This window comes from Ambystoma mexicanum, chromosome 7p, assembly GCF_040938575.1.
Source record: "Ambystoma mexicanum isolate Mex_15411 chromosome 7p, UKY_AmexF1_1, whole genome shotgun sequence".
In the NCBI taxonomy this organism is placed as follows: Eukaryota; Metazoa; Chordata; class Amphibia; order Caudata; family Ambystomatidae; genus Ambystoma; species Ambystoma mexicanum.
Window position 1 is genome coordinate 606748121 of NC_090939.1, and position 27905 is coordinate 606776025.

General features: G+C 44.4%; 1 protein-coding gene across 1 annotated transcript in view; it reads right to left on the reverse strand.

Annotated features, from left to right (window-relative positions):
* SLC9A7 (solute carrier family 9 member A7) overlaps positions 1 to 27905 on the reverse strand; it is an 889600-nt gene that overhangs the window by 372138 nt on the left and 489557 nt on the right. Inside the window, exons 9-10 of the mRNA XM_069636615.1 lie at positions 4485 to 4573; positions 4008 to 4121 (exon numbers count right to left, since the gene is read on the reverse strand). Of these exons, the coding sequence (XP_069492716.1) occupies positions 4008 to 4121; positions 4485 to 4573 (203 nt within the window). The remainder of the gene's footprint in view (positions 1 to 4007; positions 4122 to 4484; positions 4574 to 27905) is intronic.

The following is a 27905-nucleotide window of genomic DNA, read 5'->3' on the forward strand; positions in this document are numbered from 1 at the left end:
TGAACAATTGTCTCTAGCAAGTACATTCGAAGGCAAACGATTCAGGCTAGCCGGCGATGGACAGTGCGACAGCCCTGGATTTTCTGCCAAGTACTGCACCTACCACTTTCAGGACATGGATAGTAAGAAAATTGTGAGTTTGGTGGTTGTGCAGTTAACACAATGCACATCCTCAGTGGCCATGGAGAAACTAGGTTTTATAAAATCAGTGGAATATCTACAATCGAGGGGAATGCACATCGACCTCATAGCCACGGATAGACACGTTTCAATTGCCAAGACAATGGGAGAGCAGTTCCCATATATTAAACATCAATTTGACGTATGGCATCTTGTTAAATCAATCAATAAGAAAATCTCGGCTGCAGGGAAAAAAAAAGGTTTTGAAAGTATTTTGCAGTGGTCACATTCTATCACCAACCATCTTCGGTGGAGCTCAAAAACTTGTGAGGGGTCAGTGGAAATACGAGTTGAAAAATGGCGGTCACTGATGCACCACTGTACCAACGTTCACCGCTGGACAGCAAATGAACATTTCCACCAATGTGAACATGGCCCTTTGTCCCCAGGGGAGGCACGGAAGAAGAAGTGGTTGATTCCATCTTCACCGACACACAAAGCCATTGAGAAGATTGTTTTCGACAAAACTCTATCAAGAGATTTGAGAGGACTGACAGAATTCTGTCACACAGGTGATTTGGAGGTGTTCCACAATATGTGCCTAAAGTACAGGCCAAAGCGCTTGCATTTTAGCTTTCGGGGCATGAAACATCACACTCTACTAGCGGTCTTGGCCCATAACAGCAATGTCGGACGTGAACAATCTAGGACTAAGGGTAAATTAAGGATGCCTCGCTACACTAAGGTGTTTTCAAAACGAAGTAAGCAATGGGTGATCAAACCAGTCTATGATGAAATGCAGTTCGACGTTGTGAAAGTCCTTATTGTTGCTGTGTTAGAGAAGCACAGATATGGAATTTTGGACGTTTCTGTGCAGAGCAGTGATCCATTGCCACCGAACATTGTGACTGTGCCATGCCTACCCGAAGCACAGCTGATTGTGAAGTACAAATCCCGGTTTAAATAATTGCAATATGATTGTCTTTGTAAATAAATGTTATTGTACAGTGTACCTGTAAACCTAACCCCTACCTTCACCATCATGGGTGGCGAACAAGCTGGGTGTCATCTTTGAATTCTCTCTATTCACCTCACATATGTGTATGTATATATTTTTCTCATGTCTCATCTCATGTAAATGTAAATGCTGCGCACTGTTAACGGAGGGGAGGCTTGTGTATTGCAAATAATAAAACAAACAAACAAACAATAAATCTCACTTTTAACTCAACTCCTGTGGTACTTTATACTTTCCCTGACCTTCCGCCAAAATTAAATGTCTCAATTTGGGCTGCAAAGCTTGCAGACAACGGGGACAAAATTGGGGCACTTAGAACGCGCCAGCCAAGCGGGCCGAGGCATTTGGGAGAGAAGCCAGTTCGCATTTGCACATTGAGGCGCACTACATAGATGGATTCTAAACTTCAGGTTCTCACAGATGCCTATACTACGTGATGTTGCAAATAAAGAATGCGAAGGACAGCGCCCAGATGAGGCCCACAAGTCGCACTGGAAGTATAAGGGTCTATTGTTTTTTGACCTTGAGACAGGGACCATGCCGAAAGAACTACATTTGAAGGGAGTGCGCAATAACGTAAGAGACGATAAGGCAGAAAATTCAGAAACTAGACCGAGTTTCAGTTTTAGGTCAGTATACGAAAAATCATTGTCAAGAGCACGGTCCGTTTTACAGACTGCATTACGAAGAGACACAATGGAAATTTCAAATATAATGTAAGTAAATCTTTACACGCTTTTATACCGGAATGAAGATTTAATGAATGGATGCATGAATAAATGAATGAATGAAGAGCTAGGAAAAGCAAGTAAAACTGTTCGTAGTGGGCACATGGGCATGCAGGTCCACTGGTCTCACCGTTTTCGGTCCTTGGCCCAGCCACTTTTCCCTGCACTACGGGACTGCCTCTGTATCCTTCAGCCCCTTCTCCCGGCATTTACCTTGCACTTGCCACCAGCTGGCCCTATTATTTAATTTGTATTCAACTAACCATGTACACCCCTTCCCCATGCGCGATCAGAAAGACACCTGGCCTAGTAGGATCGTTGTCTGTCTGCCCTTGTTCCCCACTTGCCTCGTCACGCCTAGAAACACTTGAGTATAGGCGCGTTACAAATGCCATATCATATATCATATCATTCCTCACGCATGTAGACTAACTGTCGTTTAACATTGTGTGTTGGCCTCGATTTATCTCGTTACTTTTCGCATTGATTTTAGAGACGAACATACTCCATTGAACTATCCTTGCAAGCAAATAGTTTCTGATCGGCCGTAATAAATAAAATGAGTAATATTATTGAAGTTCGGCTAGCGAGACTAATTATAATTTTTTTGTTTTCATAACAGGTATTTGATTCCTTTCTGCCACTGCCATCTGTTTGAGACACCGGCGGATGGATTCTTCAGCAGACACCTGCAGCTTCGTGTCAACAACTGGAGCACGATCACCATATTATGGGACGATCGCCAAGGGTCCACATGCCCTTACACTGTACTGGTGGCTAGAAGCAACATATCAACCTTTAGGCTGGACTAGTGCCTAGTTGATGGAACAGCCTTGCGGTTCACCGTGCTTCCAAAGTGATTCTTTTTACGAAAATGAACACCCTGTGTACCATAAAGGAACAGCGTGTGACTCAAGATGAAACGGAACAGTTATTGCGGATACAGATAAAAGAAAATAAATGGCTTCCGGAGTTCATATGTCAATTGCTGAATATTCTCTAAACATTTAATGTCAAATAAATGTACTTTACCAAATGTACCGTTTTGCTGTTTCATTGTAAAGTACAGTTTCATATTCCGAATTGTGGCGCGCTGTGTTTTGAGGTGATCTATGTTGGTTTCCGGGTTCTGTGTGGAGTCGCGCAGAAGACGACTGGGCGCGTTTACCTACGCAGCACAGTAACGTCACGGGGAGAGGCGGGAAATATGAATGTTTTGATAATGTCAGGCTCAGGGGCGGGGGAATTGATTTAGTGCCGCAAAAGCAGGTCAGCCAAGGCGATCGGGGAAAAGATAGGATTATCAGAAAATGGCGGCTCCCTGGTGCTTGTTTTCGCGTGCGTTTAATGGACGAAAACTCGGGTAAGGTCCATAGGAAAGTTTTCTAAAATCGAGTCACTTAGGCTTAAAAAACATGGCTGACCCGTAGGGACAATAAAAATGTTTACTAGACCATGCCTTTAATGCTTGGAATCACTATGTATGAGTGCATTTACAGCTTTAATCTTTGAGGGAATGTCCCTAATTGCACCTTTCAAATTATTTGGGGTGATCACAGTCATTGATAGTGCACTGAAAACACAGCATGTTTCCTTCTCCAGCCCCACTGGCCCTGTGTATTATTGGCATCCTTTTGTTCACTTTCCCCTTTGTTCACGGTTTCCTCATAGAAGAACAAGCCAGTGACAGTCCTGGAGTTTGATTTGCCAAACCTTTGTTGTACCATAGGTGTTTGGCTGGTTTCTTGAGTCGCAAAACCCTTCAATTATGGTGGTACACATTTAGCAGATTCAATGTTTGGAGCTGTATAGTATATACACTGCCTTAAATGCTCATTACAGATTTCTCTGTAATTCGTGAGTGTGAATGGAATATCCTTTAATAGGTAATTATGGAATGAGAGTAAGCCAACAAAATACTAATAGGCTTAGCAGCCACACAAGATTTCCTGGGCTCCTCAAAGCTGTGTGCCTCATAATGCCAGCTGCTGTGATCAATGTCCTTCCATCTGCCATGCCAAACATCTGTTGGGTGTTTTGAAAGAGCCAATAGACAACACAGCAAAGACACGAGCTGCATGTTATGCAAAGACATACAGATACCGAAGACAATACTACTGAGTACAGCGATCAAAGGATACAAAGGCACCAACGATGAAGATGGGGTTGAAGACGTGCTTCTGAAATGTGAACAAAGCTAAACCCATGTATGAAAATATGAAGTTCTCTGCCAGGAAATGCAGGACTTCAAAGAGCTGAAAGGAGAGAAAAATGACCGTACATTCAGTTATTAGGGGTCTCTCTGTCCAATAACTTTGATTCCCTTTTATCTTTCTTGTGCCAACTCAAAAATAATATTTCAGCTCTTATTTTCTATTCCTCGTGCATTGTTCAACATCTGCCTTCTGCACTTGTATATAACTCTTACATCCTATGTTTGTTTCCCATCCTCTCTTCTTCCTGTTCTCTGCCATCGTCCTCTCTTTATTCTCACAATCACTCGTTTACATTGGGTCTTGCATTCTCCTATGTGCTATCTTCTCCTCTGCTGTGCTCTTTCCAACTTCCTTTCCATTACATTTACACCAAAAATACAAAACAGGCGGCCTGTAACTTACCTCTTTGGTTCGATTCCTCGACTCTGCTGACAAATTGTTGTACGTGTAATGAGCTTGTGTGATTCCACAGAAGAGAACTGCTACGACACCTGTACGCAATACAGAGAAGAGTAATTTCAACATAACACATTTATTTCTGGAACAAGACTGACATGTCATGGTCACACATAAGAGCCCCCTTGCTGGGGTTGAGCTTTGCTGTGAACAGAGACGATTTGCAAACTCTAAATGAATAAAGCTCCATCATGTCAAAGCGTCATTGTACCGTGCTCCTCCTCTGCTTATTGGGTTGGACTACAGAAATTCTTTACAGGCATGCAGGCTAAAACCAAATGTCACTTATGTAATAAATTGCAACGATCAATCTTAAAACAAGAAATAACAGTTGCATTTGTTGAAAGCTTCACTGCTATAATTGATTGTGATAAAATAAAATCTCGTCAGTCTATTTTGTACCCCCATTTTACAGATTTAGAGTGTCAGCACCCCATTTTAATTTGCAAGGACATTCTAGGATCAACCAATTTTCTCATATAATTTAATTGCTGATAACACTCAATCATCCCCACACCCCCCCTTCATCCTCAAGCTCAGCTCTCCCATCACTAACTTCCTATCTGCTATCGGTTGGAGTTCAGTACCCCATCTACCAAGGATCAAAATCTGGGATTCCCTTTGACAGCCACCAGAAACCTGCTCACTGCAACTGCTATAGCAGCTTGGCTTAACCTCTTCCACATCCGGAGAAGCATACCGATCTCACTGTTCCCTAGACCACAACACTCATCGCTATTCTAATGCTCAGCAGGCTGGATTACATGGGACTCACCCCTACCTACTCCAGAATTAAACATCTTCAAAAGATTAAAAACCTACATTTCCAAAAAGGATATAAATCTTGGAACTACAGTCTGTACCACAGGAGCAGCAGGTGTGGAGTTGGAGCAACACCATGGCGGAAGCTGAATGTAAAGTCTAATAGTAAATAAAGTCTTTCTTGAAGTTCTGTATGATTCTTCTGTTTTTAGGTGACATGCCACCTCTTTCACAAGGGCCTCTGGAATTCCTAACCGCTACTTGCGCTTTCTTCACAATACAGTCCTCGTCTGATGGCATGTTCTGCTCCGAGGGCACCACATCGTCACACGACCACCTCTTGCCATCTTCTAATATCGCAGATTTACTTGATGACTTCACAACTCTTTGAGGAGCCCTGAATTTAGATTGACCTTTCAGCACTCACTTGGGCGTGAATCCAGTCACCACCTTTGATCTCACTCTCTGGTACACATGTGTTGGTATCGTAGTACTCTTTATATTTGGCTTGCTTTTCCTTCACTCATTTTACTATCTTCTCCATATCAATTTGTTTGTGGCCTCTTGACACCAACCACGCAGGTCTAAGTTTATTGGAAGCTATTCTTCCCCTCATTATCGTGAAACGTTCCTCCTCCGTGACCGAGTGTGGAGTCATCCTGTAAGTATTCAAGGCATCCTTTAATGTGCCTTTCCACGGTAGAGTATTCACAATTGCCAACTGTATAATGCTCTTCACAAAATCATTCATCCTCTCGACTAGGCCATTTGCCATTGGGTGATATAATGAAGTTCTCTTGTGCTCAATTGCCCTCTCTTTCATAAAGGTCTGCACTTCTGTTAACATGATCTGAATACGTCTTCCATAAACCTCACTATCTTTTTGGCAGTAACAGCTCCTTCTACAATGCCCCATTCCACCCATTAGGATGTCTAGTCTAACAGTACAATAATATAAATCTTCTGGGCCTCCAGAGTTTCATAAGGTCCAGTGATGTCTATAGCTAATTTAGACCAGACTGACTGTGGGATTTCAACCGGCTGCAAAGGTGTACATCTCACAGTTTTTCCTTTTCACTGACAGCACATGCTGTGCACTCCTTAACCAACTCTTCCTTCTCACTCCACATACCTGGCTACCAGTAGTTTTCTCTCACTCTCCTTTAGTGAGACTCCTTCCCAAATGACCTTCATTTGCAAGGTATATTATTCTCCTCCTCAGTGCCACTGGTGGAATGATACGATCACCTCTATAGACACATGTGGCATTACTTGAAATTTCATTTTTTTATTTGAATGAACGTCTTAACACTCTGGTCAACTTCCTTCCAATCACCTTGAATGGCTTGTCTCAAATAGTCTTGTTCACGAACTTCAGCCACTGCTTTGGTCCATTCTTCTCTAGATATGCTTGCATTTATGTGTTTAATACAGTCTGCACTCTGCTCATCATATAACTCCTCACCTTCCTTATTGTATTCACCGCAATCCCACGGTAATCTCGGAAAACAGTCCGCCACAACATTGGAATTTCATGGAGTGTATCTCACACTTACATTGTACTGCATAATGTCCAAAATCCACCTCCGGATCCGGGGCGACACCAGATGTGGGGTCTTGGAGTTAGCACATGTATTAGTGGTTTATGATCTGTTCTTAGCTCAAAAGGCAAACCCCAAATGAGACTCCTAAAATGTTCTAGTATCCACTTCCCTCCAAGTGCCTCTCTTTCAATAGTGGAGTAGTTCCTTTCTGTCCCTCTCAATATTCTTGATGCAAATGCAAATCGGTACTATTCTGCCCTCCTGCATTTGTTCCAAAACATCTCCCAAACCAATGTTACTGGCATCTACAGAAACTATGTTTCGAGCATTGCAATCAAACATCCGGAAACGTCGGTGCTTTATTTACACAAATCTTAATTTGTTCAAACTCATGTCTGCAGTCATCTGACCATGTCAATTTCTCAGATTTTCTCATCAATTCTCTCATATGTTCTGTTTTATCCATGTAGTGAGATATTAATTTTGAATAATATTCAGTTAACCCTAGGAAACTTCGTAACTGACCTTTACTTGTTGGTTGAGGAATGTTCAAAATGGTGTCTACTACATTTTCTTTGTCTAATCCCCTCAGAGTTAATACAGTGTCCCAAATATGTCACTTCATCCATTCTGATCTTGCATTTTTCTATCCTCAGAGTCAGTCCTCTTTCTTGTATTACTTGCAGCACTCCCAATAATTTTGCATTGTGCTCTTCCTCTGTCAACGCTGAAATCAAAATGTCATCTTGAAAATAGTAGACAGCCTTGAGACCACCAAACTATTGATGCATTAGCCTTTGAAATACAGCTGCCGCTGATGCTAAACCAAACGGCATCCTTTTGTATCTGAAAGCTCCCAGAGGTGTGACAAATGAAGTGAGGTGTCTCGATTCGTCATCTAACATAACCTGATGATAAGCTGAGGATAAATCAAGAGTTGTGAAGAATCTTGCTGGTTTCATTGTTGGCAACATCTCTCTGATGTTCGGTAGAGGATGTCTGTTCATCCAAATGTTCACATTGAACTCCCTTAAATCCACACACATTCTAATGGAACCATCTGGTTTGCGCACAATCACAATCGGGGAAAGCCACTCTGAACTTTCAATTGGTTCAATGATATCTTCATACAGCCTTGTAAATTCTTTCTTTAATGCTTCTCTTGTCCCTACAGGAATGTTTCTTACCCTATTCGCAACTGGCTTGGCCCCCTTTTTCAATAGGATTCTGTGTTTGAAACCTTTTAATACACCAATGGTCTTGTTGAACAATCTGGGAAAACTCTTTGCAAGCTTCTCACCAGTGTCACAACTGTATTCGGATATACTCAGAATGGAGATATTTTCTCCAAGATGTATTCGGATTCATAATGCAGCTTGCTCCTACCATTTTACGATGGATGAGCCATTTACCACAACATATAGCTTGAAGTATGTTTTCCTTCCTTCAAAACATAGATGTACCCAAGTATATCCAATAATGTTAATGGGAGTCTTGCCGTATAATGTGGCCCTCACCCTTGTGATCTGCAAATCTTCCCACCCTTGCTTTCAAATCCTTAACATAAGTCTCTGCATCCACCATGGTATATGGTGATCCTAAAGTCCTGGTGGAGGTGGGAAGGATTCATCTTTTCTTGGATGTCCGCACCGACAGTTCTGTGTCCCTTTTAATGTTGTGCTCAGTTATACAAAACGGCTGTGTATATACTCGCATAGATCCTCAAGCCACATGGATTCCTGCTGAGGGGTCTCTTTAGTAGTAGTTTTCCTTGTCGCCAATTTGTTATGAATAATGCATCACTGGACTCATGTTTCCAGTATTTATTTAATGAGAGCCCCCAGGTGGGTGCACCTTCTGATAGCCTCAGCTCTCAATGACTGATAGTTCTGGAACACTCATTCCAGAACTATGCCAACACAAACCACTACATTGCTATTAAATAATTACTAAGAAACCAACAAACATAATAGACCCTTTCAAGCTTTATGTTAATGACCTGTCTAGAACTCTAATCGGGCACACGCCTGATATGCCTTGACATGGTCATTGGCATATTCCATTCTTTATATGAAGACAATGCCGTAACTATGGCCACATCAGCACTGACACTTCAGAAGTTTGTAGATTGTTATACCAAATGTATTAACGTAAGACAATTAAGTTTCAACTCGGCTAAGCCTCACGTTCTGCACTTGGGAGTTAAAACAAAAGCAGGGGCTACACGCATGTCAGAAAGAAATCCCTTAGGAGGATGCAGAACATATGACTTCTTCATTGTAAGATTTAGTAACAACATATCTTGGCCGCCACACACTGAAAAGACAAAGCAGATTATGGTCCAAGCGTTGGGAGAAATTAGTCACATTGATAACAATTTACGGTGGGCATGATCGGTAAAGCAAAGTCTATAGCAACAGCCAACTCTGGTGCAGGTGTCTGGAGGGGGTTTACTGCATGCGCATCCTTCAAACTCGTAGAAAATGCTTCTTTAAAATGATCTTGCGAGTATCAACATCACCTTTTAATGTATATTTGGAACTTTCTGCAAGACATTATTGTGTCATCAAATTCTGTAGAACTGCGGATGCAAGACATGCTATTATCATAATCCGTAGAACTGTGGGCGTAGGTTTGTCTTACCTAGCTGATTTAAACAGTCTGACTGTGCAGGCACAGTGGTTACTAAACATAGACACTGAATATTTCTGACTAGACCGCGGCTTGGCAAACCACCACTCAACACACTGACCAGTCATTGGACACAAAATGAAACTTCTGACACACTGCCCTTGTGGGTTCGGAGAGAGGGAGTAATTTCAGCACTTAATTTTTGTTTTACAGCCACCCCAGAAAGAAAGAATTCATACTTTGTCAAGAAGGGGTTTCACCCAGATCGACCCATAGATACTGTTTTGTACTATTTTTATATTGCTACTCGATGTAGGAGTTTATCTTGCAATGACCAACAATCTCACAGTAGCACGTATGAGTAGGACGAGGAAATTAGGATAAAATGTATTTCTTATGATTAATTGTCCACCTTTTTTTAACAGCTATTTATGCATGATGTTATGCACTGCAGCCTTATTTGTAAGTAATAATCACATGATTTATGTTTTATTGTTTCTTATTAGGGATCATTAGTGTAGTATATTCTGACAGGCTTGTGGTTGGAGTATTGGGGCATTCTACTTTCACATTTCAGGTGAAAGGGTTTTTTGAAGCCTTTTTAAACCCACCATAATGCTTCTGGAATTTGCTAAACATGCCCCAAGGCTCCAACCACAAGACTGTCAGACTACATTACACTCATGATCCCTAGTATAAACTATGTATAAAGTAGCACCGCTCTGTAAAACAAAAGATTTGTTTGGGATCAATTTGCATACCCACTATGCCTTGATGATGTGTCTCTGAACTGGAAGTGAACTTCCAGTGATAGGTAGGTACTATGTGATGTTGTGATGCACGTGTGACTTGGCTCAAGGATTAATCTTTCATATTTCAGGTGAGTGGGTTTTCCAAGCCTTTTTAAACCCACCTTAACTTTGCTAATATTTGCTAAACATGCCCCAATTCTCCAACCACAAGACTGTCAGACACTCATGATCCCTAATAAGGGTGAAACGAGGTATGTAGTTGTCTGCAGACTTGAGAAATGTCTCTCCTGGGTTGTTTAAGCTACATATAAAGTAGCACTGACCTGTAAGACAAAAGCACTTTTTTGGAGCAGAAGGCTTGCATTTGGGCTAATGTGCATAACCACAATGCCTTGCTTATGTGGCTCTGAACTTGAGGTGAATGTCCAGTCAGGTTTCTAGATGGCAATGTGGCATATTCGACTTGGCTCAACTGGAATATATTACACACATACATTAAAGGGCGGCGATAGCCACTCTATAGTTAAGGTGATAGCCTTGAGTCATAGGAAATCAGAAAATATATTGCAAATAACCTTTGACTTGCAGGACAGATATGGCCGACATTTCCCAAATAAAAAGTTTGTCATGGACTGGAAATTTTGGGATCGATGTGTTAAAAATTGAAACAGTTAATAAGAAAGCAAACAAAACCTCAGTTTCTACTCCCATTAATTTTCCCTTAGAGAAAACGTCCGAATTTGGTAAAGCCAAAGCGCAAAAACTGCTGAGTGGATTTCGACCAAATGAGAAGCAACTTGGGCACGAAGCGTTGACTTAATTTCCGGGACAGGATTGGGGTTATTCAGCCCAGGAGCTATTAAAATATTCAACAGCAAAGGGGGTGCCCCCAGCTCCAAAAAACATAGTTTATCTGCCATGGTGCATTGCAGCAGAGAGCCTTTTCAAAAATGAAAAGTCGTAGTTTTTTTTTTTTTCAATGCAAGCGATTACCAGAGTAATACTGGGTAATGCGAAAACGAAAAGTGCTTAAAAAGCTATTTGGAGGACGAAAAAAGATTACATTGCATCAGGCTAGAGGTTGGGAGAGGGAAATAGGTTACCATTTGAAATTGGAGAGTTGGGGGTGGGTTCTACGGAGTCAGTTAGAGTTCAAAAGTTTTCAGATTATCAGGGATCTCATGAGATTACCGCGCTACAAGGAAAGACGCGCTTGGCAAAGAAAATTCGTCACACAAACCAAAGAGTGAAAGGGGGTAGTGGGAGAGGGCCAGGGAACAAACAAAGCATATGAGAGGATTGGGGGCATCATGGAAAGAGGAGGGAGGCACTTGCTGAGTGCCTGCGAGGCCAGGGAATTGTTTTTGATTTTCAAGTGTTTTCACATTACTGGGGAAACCCCAGGAATGGGAAGTTCATTGCCTCTATGTGTAGTTCATTGCCATTATCGGGGGAATTCAGCAGGAATCGGAAGAGAGTGAAATAAAAAAAGAAATGTTACACCCAGTGGTCCCAAAGGAACGTATTGGTGCAACATGCACAGTGGCGAGGGCATGGCTTTGGGCCCCAGAGAAGCCTATTGGTGCAATGTGTACAGTGGCCATGGCTGAAGTTCATGGCTAGTGGGCCCCAAAGAAACTGATTGGTGCAATGTGTACAGTGGCCACGCCCAAAGGTCAGAGGCACTGGCCATGGCCAAAGGCCGTAGATAACGGGCAACTGTTCCAACACAGATGATTGTCCCGCAGCCGCTAAGAGCCAGAGCGACATGTAGCTGCAGGGGTTGAACATACAAGCCAACTGGCCTAGACTGGCAAACTTTGGCCCGGACTGTGTTGAGAATCGGTGAGTATTTGCAACACTTACCGGTGGCCCCCTGGCACAACCATTGTTCTTTATGGACGAGGATCCCTAAAGAGATACTCACATTAGCTGGGCTAGCCTGCGCTCCCTATCTATTCCTGAAACTCGAAAGTCGCTCTGCCTGCAAGTGTAGACCCTCCTCGAATAGTAGGACACTGTTCTTCATCACCTCAAGCCCCTTCATGAACTGCTACAGCTCCCTGAAGAGGACTCACTTTCGCCCATAATGCACAAACCACATGGTTTCTATGCACTACTATACTTTTGAGCATATGGCTCCCCACTTCGTAGGGCTGGACTGCTTAAGTTCGGCATCAAACTGCCTAATGCTTTATTTGTGTTAACTTAGCCTTCTGTTGCAGGTTGTGGTTGTGTTTTCCCCTTTCTCGCATTAGGCGAAACGGAATTGTATATATGGTAAATAGTGAAAGGCGTGTGTGGTAACTGTTTGATATTACTTTGGTGTATTCGTGCTTAATTATTAAGGCCTATAATAAATGTATATGTATGTTTTATATACACTTGTCTAAGCGTATTCTGTAGATTTTTACTGTGTGTGCTCGTTGTGGGCTTCCGATCACTCTCGCCCCTCCCGAGACGTAGTCTTGACCGGGTGCCAAGCTACCGTAGATTCGTTTGTCCAGAAGTTTCCCATGTTCTACTAAACTAGTGTGGCCTCCTAAATGTCTGCTCACCATGTCAGAGATTAGAAATCCATTTTAACATTCATGCTCTGATCATGACACAGGAGAATGACTCCCTTCTCCTGGATGCAAAGTGTACTCAAAATAAAAGTTCCAAGCTTTCTGCAAAATCCAAAACAGTTCTACTTGATCCTCGTGGAGCTAGGAGAATGACTCCCTTCTCCTTGCTAATTCCCCAATGTCCTTTATAGACTTTACCAAAACTTGTAATTCCTTCAAGGAAGTTTCAACACAATGGTGTTTCTTTATGCTCTTTATTCTTTATGCTCTTTATTCTGTCCCCATTCAGATGATGAAGATGCTCCCCTATCCCCACTCGACTTTCCAGAAACACACTCTTGTGGAACTGCCCAGGGAATTCACTACTTCACTACTTTGATGATTCACTACTTAATATACTTTTTCATGATTTACAGTCTCGAATCCTCCCAGCCCCCTCCCGGACTTGAACTTGTTCCCGTTACCTGCTCCCAGGAAACACTTCACTGGCTTTGCCAGGGGTCACGGGTCCACTCTCTGTTTCAGCTTCTTCTTTCACCTATAGTGAAGACTGGATCGACTCTTGACTTATCCAATGTTGACAAAAGTGACAAAAGGAGGACTAACCCCAGGGGGTGCTGTTTTTCCTTATTCTTCTGGGGTTTCACACTGTAACTTCTTTTGAATTACATGTTACTTAGTGTTTTTGGAAAGACTCCCCCCCTTAAGCAGGGTCTTTACCCACTTTGTCGGGATTATTCGCCGTCAGGTTATCCCACTTTATTGGGATGGGGTGAAGTGTCCCTCGAGGAACGACTTGCCTATACCGCCAGTATTCTCGACAGCCTGTGGCCCAAGGCAAATGTGAATATAGATATCAGGGGTGTGTAATAAAGTTAAGGAAACAGTTCTGGCTTTGTTGGTGTGTTGGGAGCTGCAGCATACTTAGGAAACATGAACCTCAGAGTAAGAGCAAAGTTATGTTAGGGAACATTTCTTTGTTGCATCTATTCCTTTTATGGGGAAGATGGTGTGGTATTGTGATGGATGTGTGAAGCGTGTGTGCTAAATTGGGCCAGCATGTGTTTGAGTGATATAAGTGTTCTGGAATGGTAATGTGGGGGCTACACTACTGGTTATGTGCAGACTTGAGTCTGCTGCGGATCTAGTGTCTCACATAATAAAACTAATAAAATAGTGTTTTTTCTTCTATTTACCAGTTCACTGTATCTTTACAGATGTGTGTATGCATGTGTATGTGTGTGTTGTGATGATCCTTCAGATGCTGCCACTTCTCCCATGAAGCTAGGGCGCTAACCGATAATCCCCCTAGGGGCGGTAACATGCGGAAGGATCTCATGGAGAGGAACTCCCCTCCTGGGGTTAAGGATGCGAGTGGGAGACACGTCCCCTTTAAACCCGATCCCCGCAACTGTTGTTAATACCCGAATCTTCTTCAGATAAGATCACATCCGCAACTATGTGTTATTATAAAATATCAAACTACCCATATCTAATAGTTACAGGGGCAAAGAAGAGCTTGAGAACACTACAATCGAGCAGGAAGAATGTTCCATAAGGTGCTACCAATTTGACTGACATTGCACTAGGGCTGGCACTGCTATTTAAATCAAACAGCAAAGGTGGTCTGGGAAATTGATATCCTGAGAAAAGAGAAACATCTCAATCTCGATATCCGATGACGGAGGAAGGTGTGGCGAAGACGCCTGTAGTAGAAAGTATTATCGGCCGACAGGGCATCGGTTCTGAGAGTTGGAGAAGTAGTGGGGAGAAAACAGGAAAAGAGAACCAAACTAGTCACAGAAGACGGAACGGTAAAACGGAGGTCGGTGGACCGATTGAGAGAAAGAACAATCAGTCAAATGCCATACCAGTCCGGAACACGAGTTCGGACAGTGCGAGGCTGCAGTAGAAAGAGAAACCGAGAGGTGCAAGGAAAGCGTCTCACATACCGCCCGGAGGCTAACAGAGTGGAATCGTTGTGGTGACTGCGTGACCTGTAATGGGTGGACTGTGCGTCCAACAATGACGCAGTGACCGCCCAGTAGCGCCTACCGCAGAGCCATGTAGGAAAACGAGCAGAAGGTGAATCAGACAGTGGTGGTGGCGCAACCTGTGATGGGTTGGATCGTGTGGTCTGAAACTTGTTCCTGAATCACTAGCAACAAGCGACTGCGAGAGCAAGCGGGCCCAACTCGAGAACAATATTGGAGTCGATAAGAAAGTGCATAATGCACAAACCACATGGTTTCTACGCACTACTATACTTTTGAGCATATGGCTCCCCACTTCGTAGGGCTGGACTGCTTAAGTTAGGGATCAAACTGCCTAACGCTTTATTTGTGTTAACTTAGCCTTCTGTTGCAGGTTGTGCTTGTGTTTTCCCCTTTCTCGCATTAGGCTAAACGGAATTGTATATATGGTAAATAGTGAAAGGCGTGTGTGGTAACTGTTTGATATTACTTTGGTGTATTCGTGTTTAATTATTAAGGCCTATAATAAATGTATATGTATGTTTTATATACACTTGTCTAAGCGTATTCTGTGGAGTTTTACTTTGTGTGCTCGTTGTGGGCTTCCGATCACTCTCACCCCTCCTGAGACGTAATCTTGACCGCGTGCCAAGCTACCGTAGATTCGTTTGTCCAGAAGGTTCCCATGTTCCACTAAACTAGTGTGGCCTCCTAAACATCTGCCCACCATGTCAGATATTAGAAATCCATCTTAACATTCATGCTCTGATCATGACCCAGGAGAATGACTCCCTTCTCCTGGATGCAAAGTGTACTCAAAATAAAAGTTCCAAGCTTTCTGCAAAATCCAAAACAGTTCTACTCGATCCTCGTGGAGCTAGGAGAATGACTCCCTTCTCCTTGCTAATTCCCCAATGTCCTTTATAGACTTTACCAAAACTTGTAATTCCTTCAAGGAAGTTTCAACACAATGGTGTTTCTTTATGCTCTTTATTCTTTATGCTCTTTATTCTGTCCCCATTCAGATGATGAAGATGCTCCCCTATCCCCACTCGACTTTCCAGCAACACACTCTTGTGGAACTGCCCAGGGAATTCACTACTTCACTACTTTGATGATTCACTACTTAATATACTTCTTCATGATTTACAGTCTCAAATCCTCCCAGCCCCCTCCCGGACTTGAACTTGTTCCTGTTACCTGCTCCCGGGAAACACTTCACTGGCTTTGCCAGGGGTCATGGGTCCACTCTCTGTTTCAGCTTCTTCTTTCACTTATAGTGAAGACGGGATCGACTCTTGACTTATCCAATGTTGTCCTAAAAGTGCTTTTTAGCATTTAGCATAGAAGCCTAATTTACTGCCCTTAACATACCTTTCCACGGCTTCATGCCATCTCAACTTCTCCGGCGGCAACTGAATCTGTATTTCTCCTCTGTCATTGTCATACCATGGTCTTTCAACATAGCCAGTACCTTACTAAGAATTCCACTATGTTTTTTTTGTGGTTGATCTATATAAAAAAATGAAGCCTTCCTATGCAAAAAACTTGAACCGTGTTTTTAAATGGATTTTGTACAATTCTTTTGAACTTTGCACACGCGGATGCTAATTGGAATGGCATTCTTTTATACTGGCAACATCTCTCGGACGTGATAAATGCAATACATGCTCTAGAATCTAGGTGTAGTGCTACTTGTTGATATGCTCATCATCTCCACTTACGACGTACACACTCTTTAATGCTGATTAATGCTGACTCAGCTGTTATACAAACAGCAGACATTTCTGACTTTACCATTGCCAATAAACTTGATGCTATCTTCATTACCAAACCTGGCTCACAGAAACCTTCTCCCACGTCTTTTATGTCCTTGTCCCACCCAAGAGACAGCATCCAACATTTTGAATGGTTCGGGAAAACAGGAGGAGGAGTAATAGTCTTCCACAAAACTGATTGGCCTCGTACAGAACAAAATCAGACACCAATAGATTCAATGGAAACTCACTTGCCCATTCCATCTATCGCACAAGGACTGAGCAACTTTCCACATCATCTACAGACCACCTCAAAGGTGTGGTATCTTCCAAGGTGAGATTGCAGACTTTATACAGCTTCTGTCTCTACTTTGTCCAACATCTCCCTTGGAGGCTGCCACCTCCCCGGGACCCAAGCAACCAAAAAAAGAAGAGATGCATTCCTGTCCCTGGCAGAATTGCTTGACACAACCCAACTTGTACTAACCTCGACACGCATTAGGAGTAATACCCTAAACCACATCTTATCTTCTTCCTCCCCTCCAAAGCTACACAGACCACATTGTGGTACACCGGACAGACCAGGGAGACATCCCACGCTCATCACATTCCCCACAAGGGTCAGGATAAACGTCCCATGGTGGCACATCACTCCTTCAAAAACTTTCCAATGGAGGCCCCAAAGTAGGCATTTGATAACAGTTTCTCCAACTTTGTCACCCAGCTTTTATAAACCTTTAGACAAACCTCAAAAGAGTTGGCCGATACATTTGCACTGGTAAAATTGGCCTGTGCCAGAAACAAAATGTTTCCCTTCCGTGATGAATCTGCGGATGTGGTCCCTTTTTCACTAGAGGGAGCCACTTTGTATGAGAATAACGATGACTATCCTGGGGGAACGCAGTATTCTGATAACACCTCACCATTCTCCATAGACTCATCCCCTGTCCACTTTACCTCTGTACTAGACTCTCCGATGTGTATTGGTAGGGTTGAAACACAGTCCCCTTTAAAAGTACTGAGACGAGGAAGAACAGGAACTACCTAGATAGAGCCTCATTATCAATTACTGAGATGAAGAAGATCCTACTCTAACCAAGGGAGAGACAAGGCGGAGGAACAAAAGCATGAAGATTACTCTTAAGAACCACAATAAGCAATCAATTGTTTGCCAGCTGCTCATCGGTCCATTTATATCAGAAAAAGAGAAACTCTGGAAGCAGTTGTCTAGTCCTCCCTGGAGCAACCGCAGGAGACAGCATGGTGCAGGAAGGCAAAAGGAGGCAGACCAGGATGCCAGGAAAGGAGCTGGAAGGAACAGGGCCTGTGCAGGGTGGAAAGACCAGAAGGTGAGCTGGCAGAGAGACATTCGAGGTTCCTGAAGCCTGGGAAGCGTGTGAAGGGAAGGCAGTGCTGCCCAGAGGAGGATTAAGTCTGCAGAGTTCCCAGACGGACCAGAGCGCACAGCAACCCTCCCCCTAGAGGTAGGGGGAGCACTTGGGCTGGCTGGTGGGAAACTAAGAAGGTGTAGTCAGCATCTTCATATTTACAGCACCTGAATGGGTAGTGAACCAGATCTGTCCCACTGCATGAACGTAACACGAGTCATCTTCCTCATGGTGGTACTTGGGAGGAAAGAGCCCTGTGATGAATCAGAGATGATCATCCCAGAAACCCTGACCTGGACCCCTTCTAATGTGGCCAGGGAAAGGCAGCTGCTACCTGATCCTGACCCTGATGTAGGGATTATGTGGGAGGATCACATGAGAGGAGGCTCAGGTCAGGAGGAAGGGGAGACCACCCTGAATAATTTCTCTAATGATCACACTGTTTTAATGGCTTATTGTGAAGTTGAAGATTCTGCGGTTAAAATCAATAAGAACATTATGGACTTCAAGTCCCATAATGCTCTTAGTACTGAGATGAGGAAGAGGAGCTCAGAGTTGTAAAACTGTAGTATGAAGTCTAGTGGTTGTAATGACATACACCCGAGTGGGACCTTCACAAATTTAAAGGGCCTGTCAGGTGCGGGCCATTAAGGAGAAGTCGTGGAAAAAGCACCAGCAGGTGGTAGCAGAGGCTGGAGCTGCTGCATTGTAATTTGCGGGACGCCGTGTGAGTAAAGTGGCAGAGGTTTGAGATCCAGGCTGATGACGCAATATGATATGAGATGGCATTTATAACGCGCCTTTACACAAGTGTTTCAAGGTGCGATGAGGCAAGGGAGGGGAAACAGAGGGAAGACAGATAACAATCCCACAAGGCCAGGTGACATTAAGATCGTGCAAGTGCATGGAAGGGGAGAAGGGGAAAAGTGCCGGGGGAAAGGCAGGGGACAGTGCAGTACATAGGATAACAGTAATATAATAAAGACAATAAATTAAAGTGCGGCCAGCTGGTGGCAAGTGCAAGGGTAAGTGCAGACATCAGGCATCAAGTGCTTGTGGGGGCTGGTTGTAGGTCAAAGGATCGACAACCAAAGGGTCGAATGGTCAAAGGATTGACACCAAAGGACCGAAAACCAAAGGATCGAATTTTTTTTAACTTTTTTTTTTGGGCCCTTGTTTTTGTGGTAAAAACCACTTTTTTCACTCAACGAAAACCCCCCAAAAAATATATCATAAAAAAATAAATTTGATCCTTTGGTTTTCGATCCTTTGACCATTCGACCCTTTGTATTCGATCCTTTGACCAGACACTGTGGGGGCTGTAGGGATACAGAACAGTCCCCGAGTGCAAGGGCTGCTAGCGGGGCAGTACAGGTGTGCAACTGGTGGGGAGGGGACCTGGGCCCTAAATCAGAGGGTAGCCAGGTAACCAGTGCAGTTTCAGATTCAGCCAGGAGATCAGCAGGGGAGAGGAAGAGAGAAAGCAGAAGCAAAGAGGAAGGTCTTGAGGTGCTTCAGGAACTGGAGATGGTTCTTCTCAAGTTTCAGAGGCAAGGAAACTGTTCCAGAGGGAGGCCCCAGCAGAAGAAAGAGATCCACCACCAACAAGCTGCTTGGAGAAGCGACTGACCCTGAGGGAGTTGGAGGTGGATGAGCAAAGAGCTTGAGAGGGAAGATATTTAGGAACAGAGAGTTGAAGGTATTGAGGTCCCAGAAGACCTTGTGGACAATGCAGAGGGTTTTGAACTTAATCCTCGCCGCCACTGGGAGCCAGCGCAGAGATTTCAGTCCTGCAGAGATACGATCCATGGGCTTGAGGCCAAGGACAAGTCTCACCGTTCTGTTTTGGATAAGTTGCAGAAGGCGGAAAGTAGAAGCAGGCAGATTTAGAAAGAGGCTGTTGCAGTAGTCCAGCCTAGAGAGAACCAGAGCTCTGGAGACGGGGACCTTCTGGGGGGAGGAGAGGAAAGGAAGAATACCTCTGAGGAGGCGCTGCTGGTAGTGTGACTTCTAAGAGACGTCAGAGCTGTGAGGAGAGATGGAAAGTGTGGAGTTGAAGATGACCCAGAGGTTTTTAGCCTCACAGGTGGGAGTAGGAAGAGGGCCAAGAGAGGCCGGCCTGAGAGTGACAGGAAAGGAGGGAGCAGGTGTGCCGATGAGGAGAATCTCGATCTTACTGGCATTAAGGCAGAGATCATTGGCGGCACACAACTCAAGGATGTCGGACAGACTGTTGAGTGTAATCTGCATAACACTGAAAGTTGGGGCAGAGATCGGCAATGTGGTGGGCAAGAAGTGCCAGGTATTGGTTGAACGGCCAGGGAGAGAGGTTACACCCCTGGGGAACACCACAGATAGAGATAGAGATAGAGATAGAGGAGAGGAAGGACCCAAGTTGGACCTGGGAGGGTCGATCAGAGAGGAAGGAGGTCAGCCTAGCCAGGGCCTGATCAGTGATACCCAGGTCATAACAGAGACGGGTGAACAGGATGGCATGGTTGACTGTGTCAAAGGCAGGAGAGAGATCAAATAAGATGAGGACACAGGGGGTGTTGGAATCGAGGTTGGAGAGCAGTTCTTCACAGATGTTCAGGAGAGCAGTTTCCTGGAAGTTCTGAAGCCAGACTGATGGTTGTGGAGACAACCAACAGATCCAGTATAAAGATTAAGTTGGGAGATGGCCATTTTTACCAGGAGTATGCCCAGGAAAGGAGTGATAGAGATCAGGCGATAGTTAGCTGGGCAGGAAGTGTCGGCAGAGGGTTTCTTAATGAGAGGGTGCACAAGGGAGTGCTTCAGGGGGGATGGGAAGACTGCACAGGCAAAGGAGTGTTTGCAGAAATCAGAAAATCAGCCAGAGAAGGAGCCAAGGTGTCAATGTGGTCCTTGATGGTTTTGGAGGAACAGGGGTGAACCTGTTTAGACAAGACTTTCAATTAGATCAGACTTGTCTAGAAGCCTTGTCTGAGGAAAACAGGGAAAAGGCAGAGAAGGTCGGAGGAGAGGTGGCCTCAGAAGGGCCAGAGGAAGAGCAGGGAGTAGAGGGAAGAGGGAAAGAGGAAGAGAGAGGGGACAGGATGTCCTGAGTTTTAGAGATGAAATGAGAAGCCAGGGCAGTGCAGAGGTCCTGGGAGGGAACAGGAGAGGTAGAGACTGCTGCAGCAGGATTGGCCAGCTCCCTGCAGATTTTAAAGAGTTTGGGCGAGTTGTTAGATGCCGCAGAGACACAGAGTTTGATGTGGGCTCTCTTCTTTTGCGGACAGAGAGCCAGTATAGCCTTTGGAGCAGGCGGCAGGCCAGTTTGTCCGAGGATGTACCGGAAGCACGCCATTTCCTCTCAGCCACCATGCACTTGTATTTAAGGGTGACGAGGTCTGAGTCATACAAAGAGTTGCACTTGGCTTTGGGCTTCAGGCGGATCCTCATGACAGGGGCAAGAACATCGAGAGTATCAGATATAGCAGAGTATAGCATGGAAAGGGCTGTGTCAGGATAAGAGTCAGCCAATGGGGTTGGGGGGCGAGAAAGTGGCAGAGAAAGCCTCAATTGACACAAGCTTCATGGGTCGGATAACCGAGCAGGTAGGTGGCAGTGCTGGCGTTGGCTTAGCCTGAGGGGTAGAGAGGGTGAGGTGGGAGGAAAGGAGAACGTGATCACTTCAGGAGAGAGGAGTGGTGAGGGGGATAGAAAGGGGAAGGTCTGAACAGATCAGAACATCCAGTGTGCCCTGCAGAGTGAGTTGGACCAGAGGGAAGAATGGAGAGTGAGAGAGAGTCGCAGAGGTCAAGAATGAGTCCAGTGGAAGGACAGGAAGCATCCAGGTGGATGTTGAAGTCGCCAAGAAGGAGTTGAGTGGTCGAGACCAGGAGGGAAGAGGAGAGGTCCACCCACTCAGAGAGGAAGGAGGAGATCTGACCAGGTGGCCAATAGATGGTAGACACAGTAAGGGAATGGCAAGGAGAGAGAGAGATAGCCTGCAGACGAGGCATTCGAGAGAGGAGTAGGCCTGCATAGGAATGACAGAGGCAGGAATCCATTCAGGGACGATCAGGGCTACACCCCCTCCGGAACGGTTGGATCTGGGAGCGGAGAGGATCTTGTAGCCATCAGGGAGGAGAGTGTCAACGCTTGTGACAGAGCTGGCCGTGAACCATGTCTCGGTGAGACCGAGGATATCGGATCTACGTGACCCGACTGCGGCTGATTTTGCCACAGCCGGAAAGTTTGCATGAGAAATGTACAAACCACAAAAGGTTCATACATTTCCCATGCTAACACACGTTCAAAACCCCTACATACCCAAACACCCACTACACACCCACGACACCCCACAACCCACACCCTCAACACACCCCCACCCACACCCCCAACATAAACATACCCTACTTACCTTCTCTTCAGGATGTCTCCCTGCGGCGCTAGTTCCCTTTCACTTCCGTTATCGGGAACCGGCGGCGCAGGGTCCTTTTATTTTTTTTCAGGAGCTGCAGGGGTTTCCCCCGCAACCCCCGCTCACTATACTCTAAAGTACAGTTAGCGGGTTGTTGCAGGGGACACCCCCGCAGCCCCTGCAGTCTTATTTTATACTTACAAACAATGCTACCACCAAAGGTTTGAACTTTTGGTGTTCGAATCTTTGGTGGTAGCATTTTTCAGACTTTTTGTACAGTCGGACCTTTTTTCTGTCCGATCGTACAATTCCAGGATATCAAGGTCAAGTTGAGGCGGCAGATGTCAGAGGAGTGTTTGACAGCTGAGCGAGAGTTTAGAGTGGCAATATGGAGAAGGTTGCCATCCTTGAAAGACTTGTGGGCGGGGTAGAAATCAGAGGTACGCCCTACAGAGGTGTAGAAGAAGTTCAGGAGGGGGGGCAGAAGAAGGAGTGGGCAAGGTAGCCAAGGAGGAGACAGCAGGGGGAGGCGAGGAAGCCATGGAGGGGAGAGAGGGGATAGAAGGAGAAGAAAGGAAATTGATGAGGCGCAGGAAGTGTCTTTACTTTTTACTTTAATAAATGTATATAGCACGGCCACTGACCCAGGGGCTTAAGGGCGCTAGACATCGAGGACAGAATACAGACACTCAGGAGCCGTACAAAGACAAAATATGAGCAGAGTTAACAACCAGAGAGGTGTTTAATTAAACAGAAGGGTTTTTAATCCCTTTCTGAAGACCATGGTGGAGGTCATTTCTCTAAAGTTGTGGAGCAAACGTTCCAGGATGCTGGTGCTACAGCATAAAAGGCTCCAGTTTTCACCTGTGACAGCCTGCAGGCGGGAACTTTTAGCAGTGAGCGATTGTTAGATCTTAGATTGAAATTACTAGTTTTTAATACCAGTTCAGTGTTAAGGTATGTTGGCTTGGCATTTTTCAGACAATTATGTGTAATCACCATAAGACGGAACTGAATACTCTCCCTAATTGGTAACCAATGTAAATCCCTTCTCTCATCCGAGATATGATTCCTTCTGCTACCATCAACAATAACTTTCACTGCATTATTGTCTGTTGATCTCACAGTTGGGTAAACCAGTCAGTAGGCTGCTACAGTAATCTAATCTCTAGCCCATGAGGGCACGAGCCAAGGTTTCTCAACTTGTTCTAGACAGAAAGGGATGTGCGTGGACAGGAGTTTGATGTAATAGGCTGCAGAGGCGACTAGACTGTTAACCTGTGCCTTCATATTCAAATTACAGTCCAGATACAAACCTAGTGTCTAAACCTTCTTTTTAACAACAATGCTACACCCATTAATATGTACTTGAGAATACCCACTTTCCATTTTGCGAGTTTTTATTTCAGTTCCCACGAGAATCAACTGCGTTTTACTTGCATTGAGTGATAGGCCATTAGCAGCCATCCAGTCACTGATAAGGCCATATATCCTATTGATATTCAGCTCATCTTCAGAAAAAATACCAGTGAGGGCCGGCTATGATGCACTGAGTATCATCTGCATAGTTTGCAAATTCAATGCCGTTGATATCCAGAAATGGCATTGATCCATTTTCAGAGTTCCAAGAATGGAACTGTGAAAATGTTGTAAAACAAGGGAGAAAGGCAAGAACTGTGCTACTCCCCCTGAATTAGTTCCCTGGGAGTTGCATCAGCCAAAGGACTACTCACTCTCCAGTGATGTCCCCCCCAAAAATGATTTGACCCATTGTGCTGGTGTGATGGAAAAGCCAGCTACCTCCCCAGAACTGGTGACCAGTAATAAGTGGTCCACCAGGTCGAAGGCGGCAGATAGGTCCAAGAGCATAAGCATGCTTGAATTTCCTTGATCTATGTGACGGAGAAGTCTGGATTTTAAATCCAGCAATGCCATCTCCGTCCCATGTCTATCTCTAAAACCAGACTGTCTCTCATTTAAGATACAGTAGGATCTCATATGAGCGAGCATTTGCGTGTATGCCACCCTATCCAGGATTTTTAACAAAAAGGGGAATTTGAGAGAGGGCGGTAGTTCAATGGATCACATGGTGTTAAGCCGGGCTTCTTCAAAAGCGGAGTGATCCATGAATTCTTGATACAAACTGGCACGCAGCAGTCTCTGAATGATGCATTGACAAACCGGCAAAGAGTGGTGATCAAGGCAGCAGAGCATGCCTCAATGGCTAATGAAGGGCATACATGCCCCTTACAATTTGATGGCTTGAGGTTTTTCTATAATCAAAGTAAGTTCAGCTTTGTCAATAGATTTAAATGAAAACAACTCTTCTGGTTTCCATTCCTTATATCGTGGGCTGACTATATCGGGGTCTTTTTGGGTAGAACTCTTATTTGCTATAAGGATGCCATTTTTTATTTTATTACGTTTGGCATCCATGGCCTCTTGGACTAAGTTGCACCAGTTGGTATCTCTAATAATCTTGGACCAAGGCGTTTATCAAAGAGCAGAATGTTGGCTTAAGGGCCTTGGACCAAGATGGTACCATTCAAGTAAACATTAATGCTGACCTTAGAGGAGTAGAAGGAGGCCAGGAGGGCTGCCCACCGGGTGCCATCATTAATGGGTGAGGACGAGAAAGGAGAAAGCACAGAGACCATATGAAGTGTCCATGATGCAGAGGAGGACCGCCTGTCCCAGAATATATAAAAGGTCTCTGCGCCCTACCTTTCACTACAGTGAAACATTCTCACCGGAGCGTGTTCGGAGCAACGAGTGCTCCACTGACAGACAGGGCTGGAGGAGAGAATCTGGCCAGAGATGTCAAACGTCGGAGAGGTCCAAACGTGGGAAAAAGTATAAACAGCGAGTCCAACGGAAACGCCAGGATTTACCTGTGAGTTGGCCTATCAGAGATGACCCAGGGGGCCTCAGAGCTAAACCGCTGGTTCAAAGTAAAACTTTTGAATACCGAACTGTTGAATTAGAGCATTTTGAGCTCAATTCTCATATTAAGAGAGATCGATGCGAAGAATATTGTAACCAACATTGCCAAAGTAAAAAGGGAACAATATTCAAACAAAGTGAATGTAATCTACAAAGAGAGATTGCCCGTAAAAGAAGATTATGACCAGAATTGACTAAGCCAAATAAAAGCAATCAAAAATGAAAAGGGATACAATGTTGTTAATAAGAGATTCCCGAAAAAGAGACCCAACTCCTAACCCCCCTGCACTGGAACTCCTTACCTCTCTCACTCCGCTCCACTTCTACCTTTTCCTCATTCCGCACATCCCTTAAATCTCTCCTTCTCCATCCCCCACCTTGAAACCCCTCCCCCTTCTTGCCCCCTCACTCCCTTGACTTATCACCTTACTCATCTCCCTCCCCTCCCCCCTCCCCCCCTTTCTCACCCTTTACCCCTTCCTTCCCTCCTCCTTCTCTTCCCCACCCCTCCCTCTCCCTCTCACTTCTACTGGACTACACTCCTTCTTCCCTTCAATTTAATTGCGCTATTTACTGTTTTGGTGGTCTGATTCACAATTGTATATTGCTTCTACTGTTACTGTTATTGTTAATGTTAATGTTAAATGTATCATGTTAAAATGTGCAGCGTTTTGGAATAAAGCGCTATATAAACTAAATAAATGCAAAATACAACTTTACAAGTGTGGCGGTCTGGAAACAAGGGTGCCGGTAACCACTACGAGTGTGACTGCCTGGGCTGCTGTGTCCGTCAGGTCTGACCCTGCCGGGCACAACAGCCCTGGTAGGCAGACTCATCACAGAAGCACTGGCATTTTCCAGCACCTAGCTTCCCAGTCCGCCAGGAACTTAAATATCCCAGTGGCACTTGGAAACTAGCTGCTGGAAACGGTGTTACAAGGCCGGCGGGTTACCGCCGACCTCATAATGAGGCCCATTATTGACTATATTATCAGCAGCAATTCAAATCAAAGATTGCAGAATAAAAGTACTCCTTAGAGAAATTATCAAGGGGGAGAGAAATGTAACCTGAATTGCCTGTGTCAAATGAATCAGTATGAAAGACATTGCCAATGCGTACTGTAGCCTTGTGGAAGAAGTTATAAACCCCTTGTTGTTGAAAGTCAAAAGACTTATCCAAGAAGCAGTTGATGATTTAACTTTCCCCATTGAGGATTTGAGTGTGGAAAGTTTAAAGCAAACCTCACCACAAAGTACTTGTAGTAGTAGCAGCAGGAGTTTTATCTTGGCAGGCGAACACAACAGGAAAGGGACAATTAGTGGTTAGTCCTGGCAGGCTAGCGAATCAGGAAGTAGATCATTTCAAGTACTGCAGTGTGGTAGAAGGCTGTGGTGGAAAGAAAGTGGCAAGTCCACCAACATGGTATGCAGAACCGTTGTAAAACCATCCTGACAAAACAGTGTTACTTATGAAGAAGCAATGTGATTTGAGGAAATTGATAGGTCTTCAAAGAAGAGAATAATTACATTGATTATTGATTTGTTGTGTGAAGACAAAGGATTTTTGGAGTGTCAAATAAAAATTTGTGGAAACTTGAACAACTGTCTTGAAGAGTGAGGAATCGTGTTTGGAAATAAGACAATAACATTTCCAAGTCAAGGAGTTATGGAATGAAAACGACTTTGTATTATTCTTGGAGTGGAACTTAGCTATTGAAAATAACTTTCTTGATTTTGGACTTTGGTTTGAAATATCCTGAATGGATCCTGGAGAAGGAGATTCAACCCTAGTTAAAAGGATTCATGTTTATAACTTTTGTGTTTGAAAATAACTGTTATTTTATGAAGTTTAAACAGCCAAATAACCCCTGCATGATTTTGTTGGATGTGTGAGTCTGAGGGACAGATACCTTTGCATGTTAGATGATTTCCCTTTAGCATTAGTTTGACAGGTAGGGAAATCCTTGTTAGGTTATGGAAAGATAGGCGTTTGTCTCACCCTTATTATTTAAGAAAATGGCTAATTGTGAGAAAACTCCATCTACTTGTCCGTTTAGCATTTCTGACCCCTCACAGCCCCACGTACCCGAACCAAAAGAAGACTGCTCTGGGCCCCACTACACTGGTCATCTTCCTCATGGCGGTATTGGAAGGAAAGGGCCCCAAGCACCCCCATGCAAAGAAGAGGGGTCTGGGGCCCACTACACAAGTCCCCTTCCTGGTGGTGGTACCTGGGATAAAAGGTCTCCAAGTATCCGAACATAAAGAAGGAGTCTGGGACCCACTCCCATGAAACGAAGGAAAGCCACAGAGCAATTTACTAAGGATCATAATTGGCCGGGAAGTGAACCAAGCTGGCCCATGCAGAAAGAGAGAGAAGCAGAGGTCTGGGACCTTCGAGATACTTTACAATTGGGAAGGAACGCCCAGGTGAAGGGGGTTCTTAGCCAGGCATTGCAAACTGCGTTAGGAAGCCTGATGTTTTGAATTGTGTTAAGTCCGACGTTGTGAACTGCCGAGACAATCCTGAGTCAAGAAGATCACCATTTTCTTTAGTTTAGCTTCAAGTGTAAGGGACGGAAATAGGTTAACGACACAAGACGGTGGACTATTTACTTTTGACAGACATCCTGACAGTGCTTAGTTTTGTTGAAGCAGGG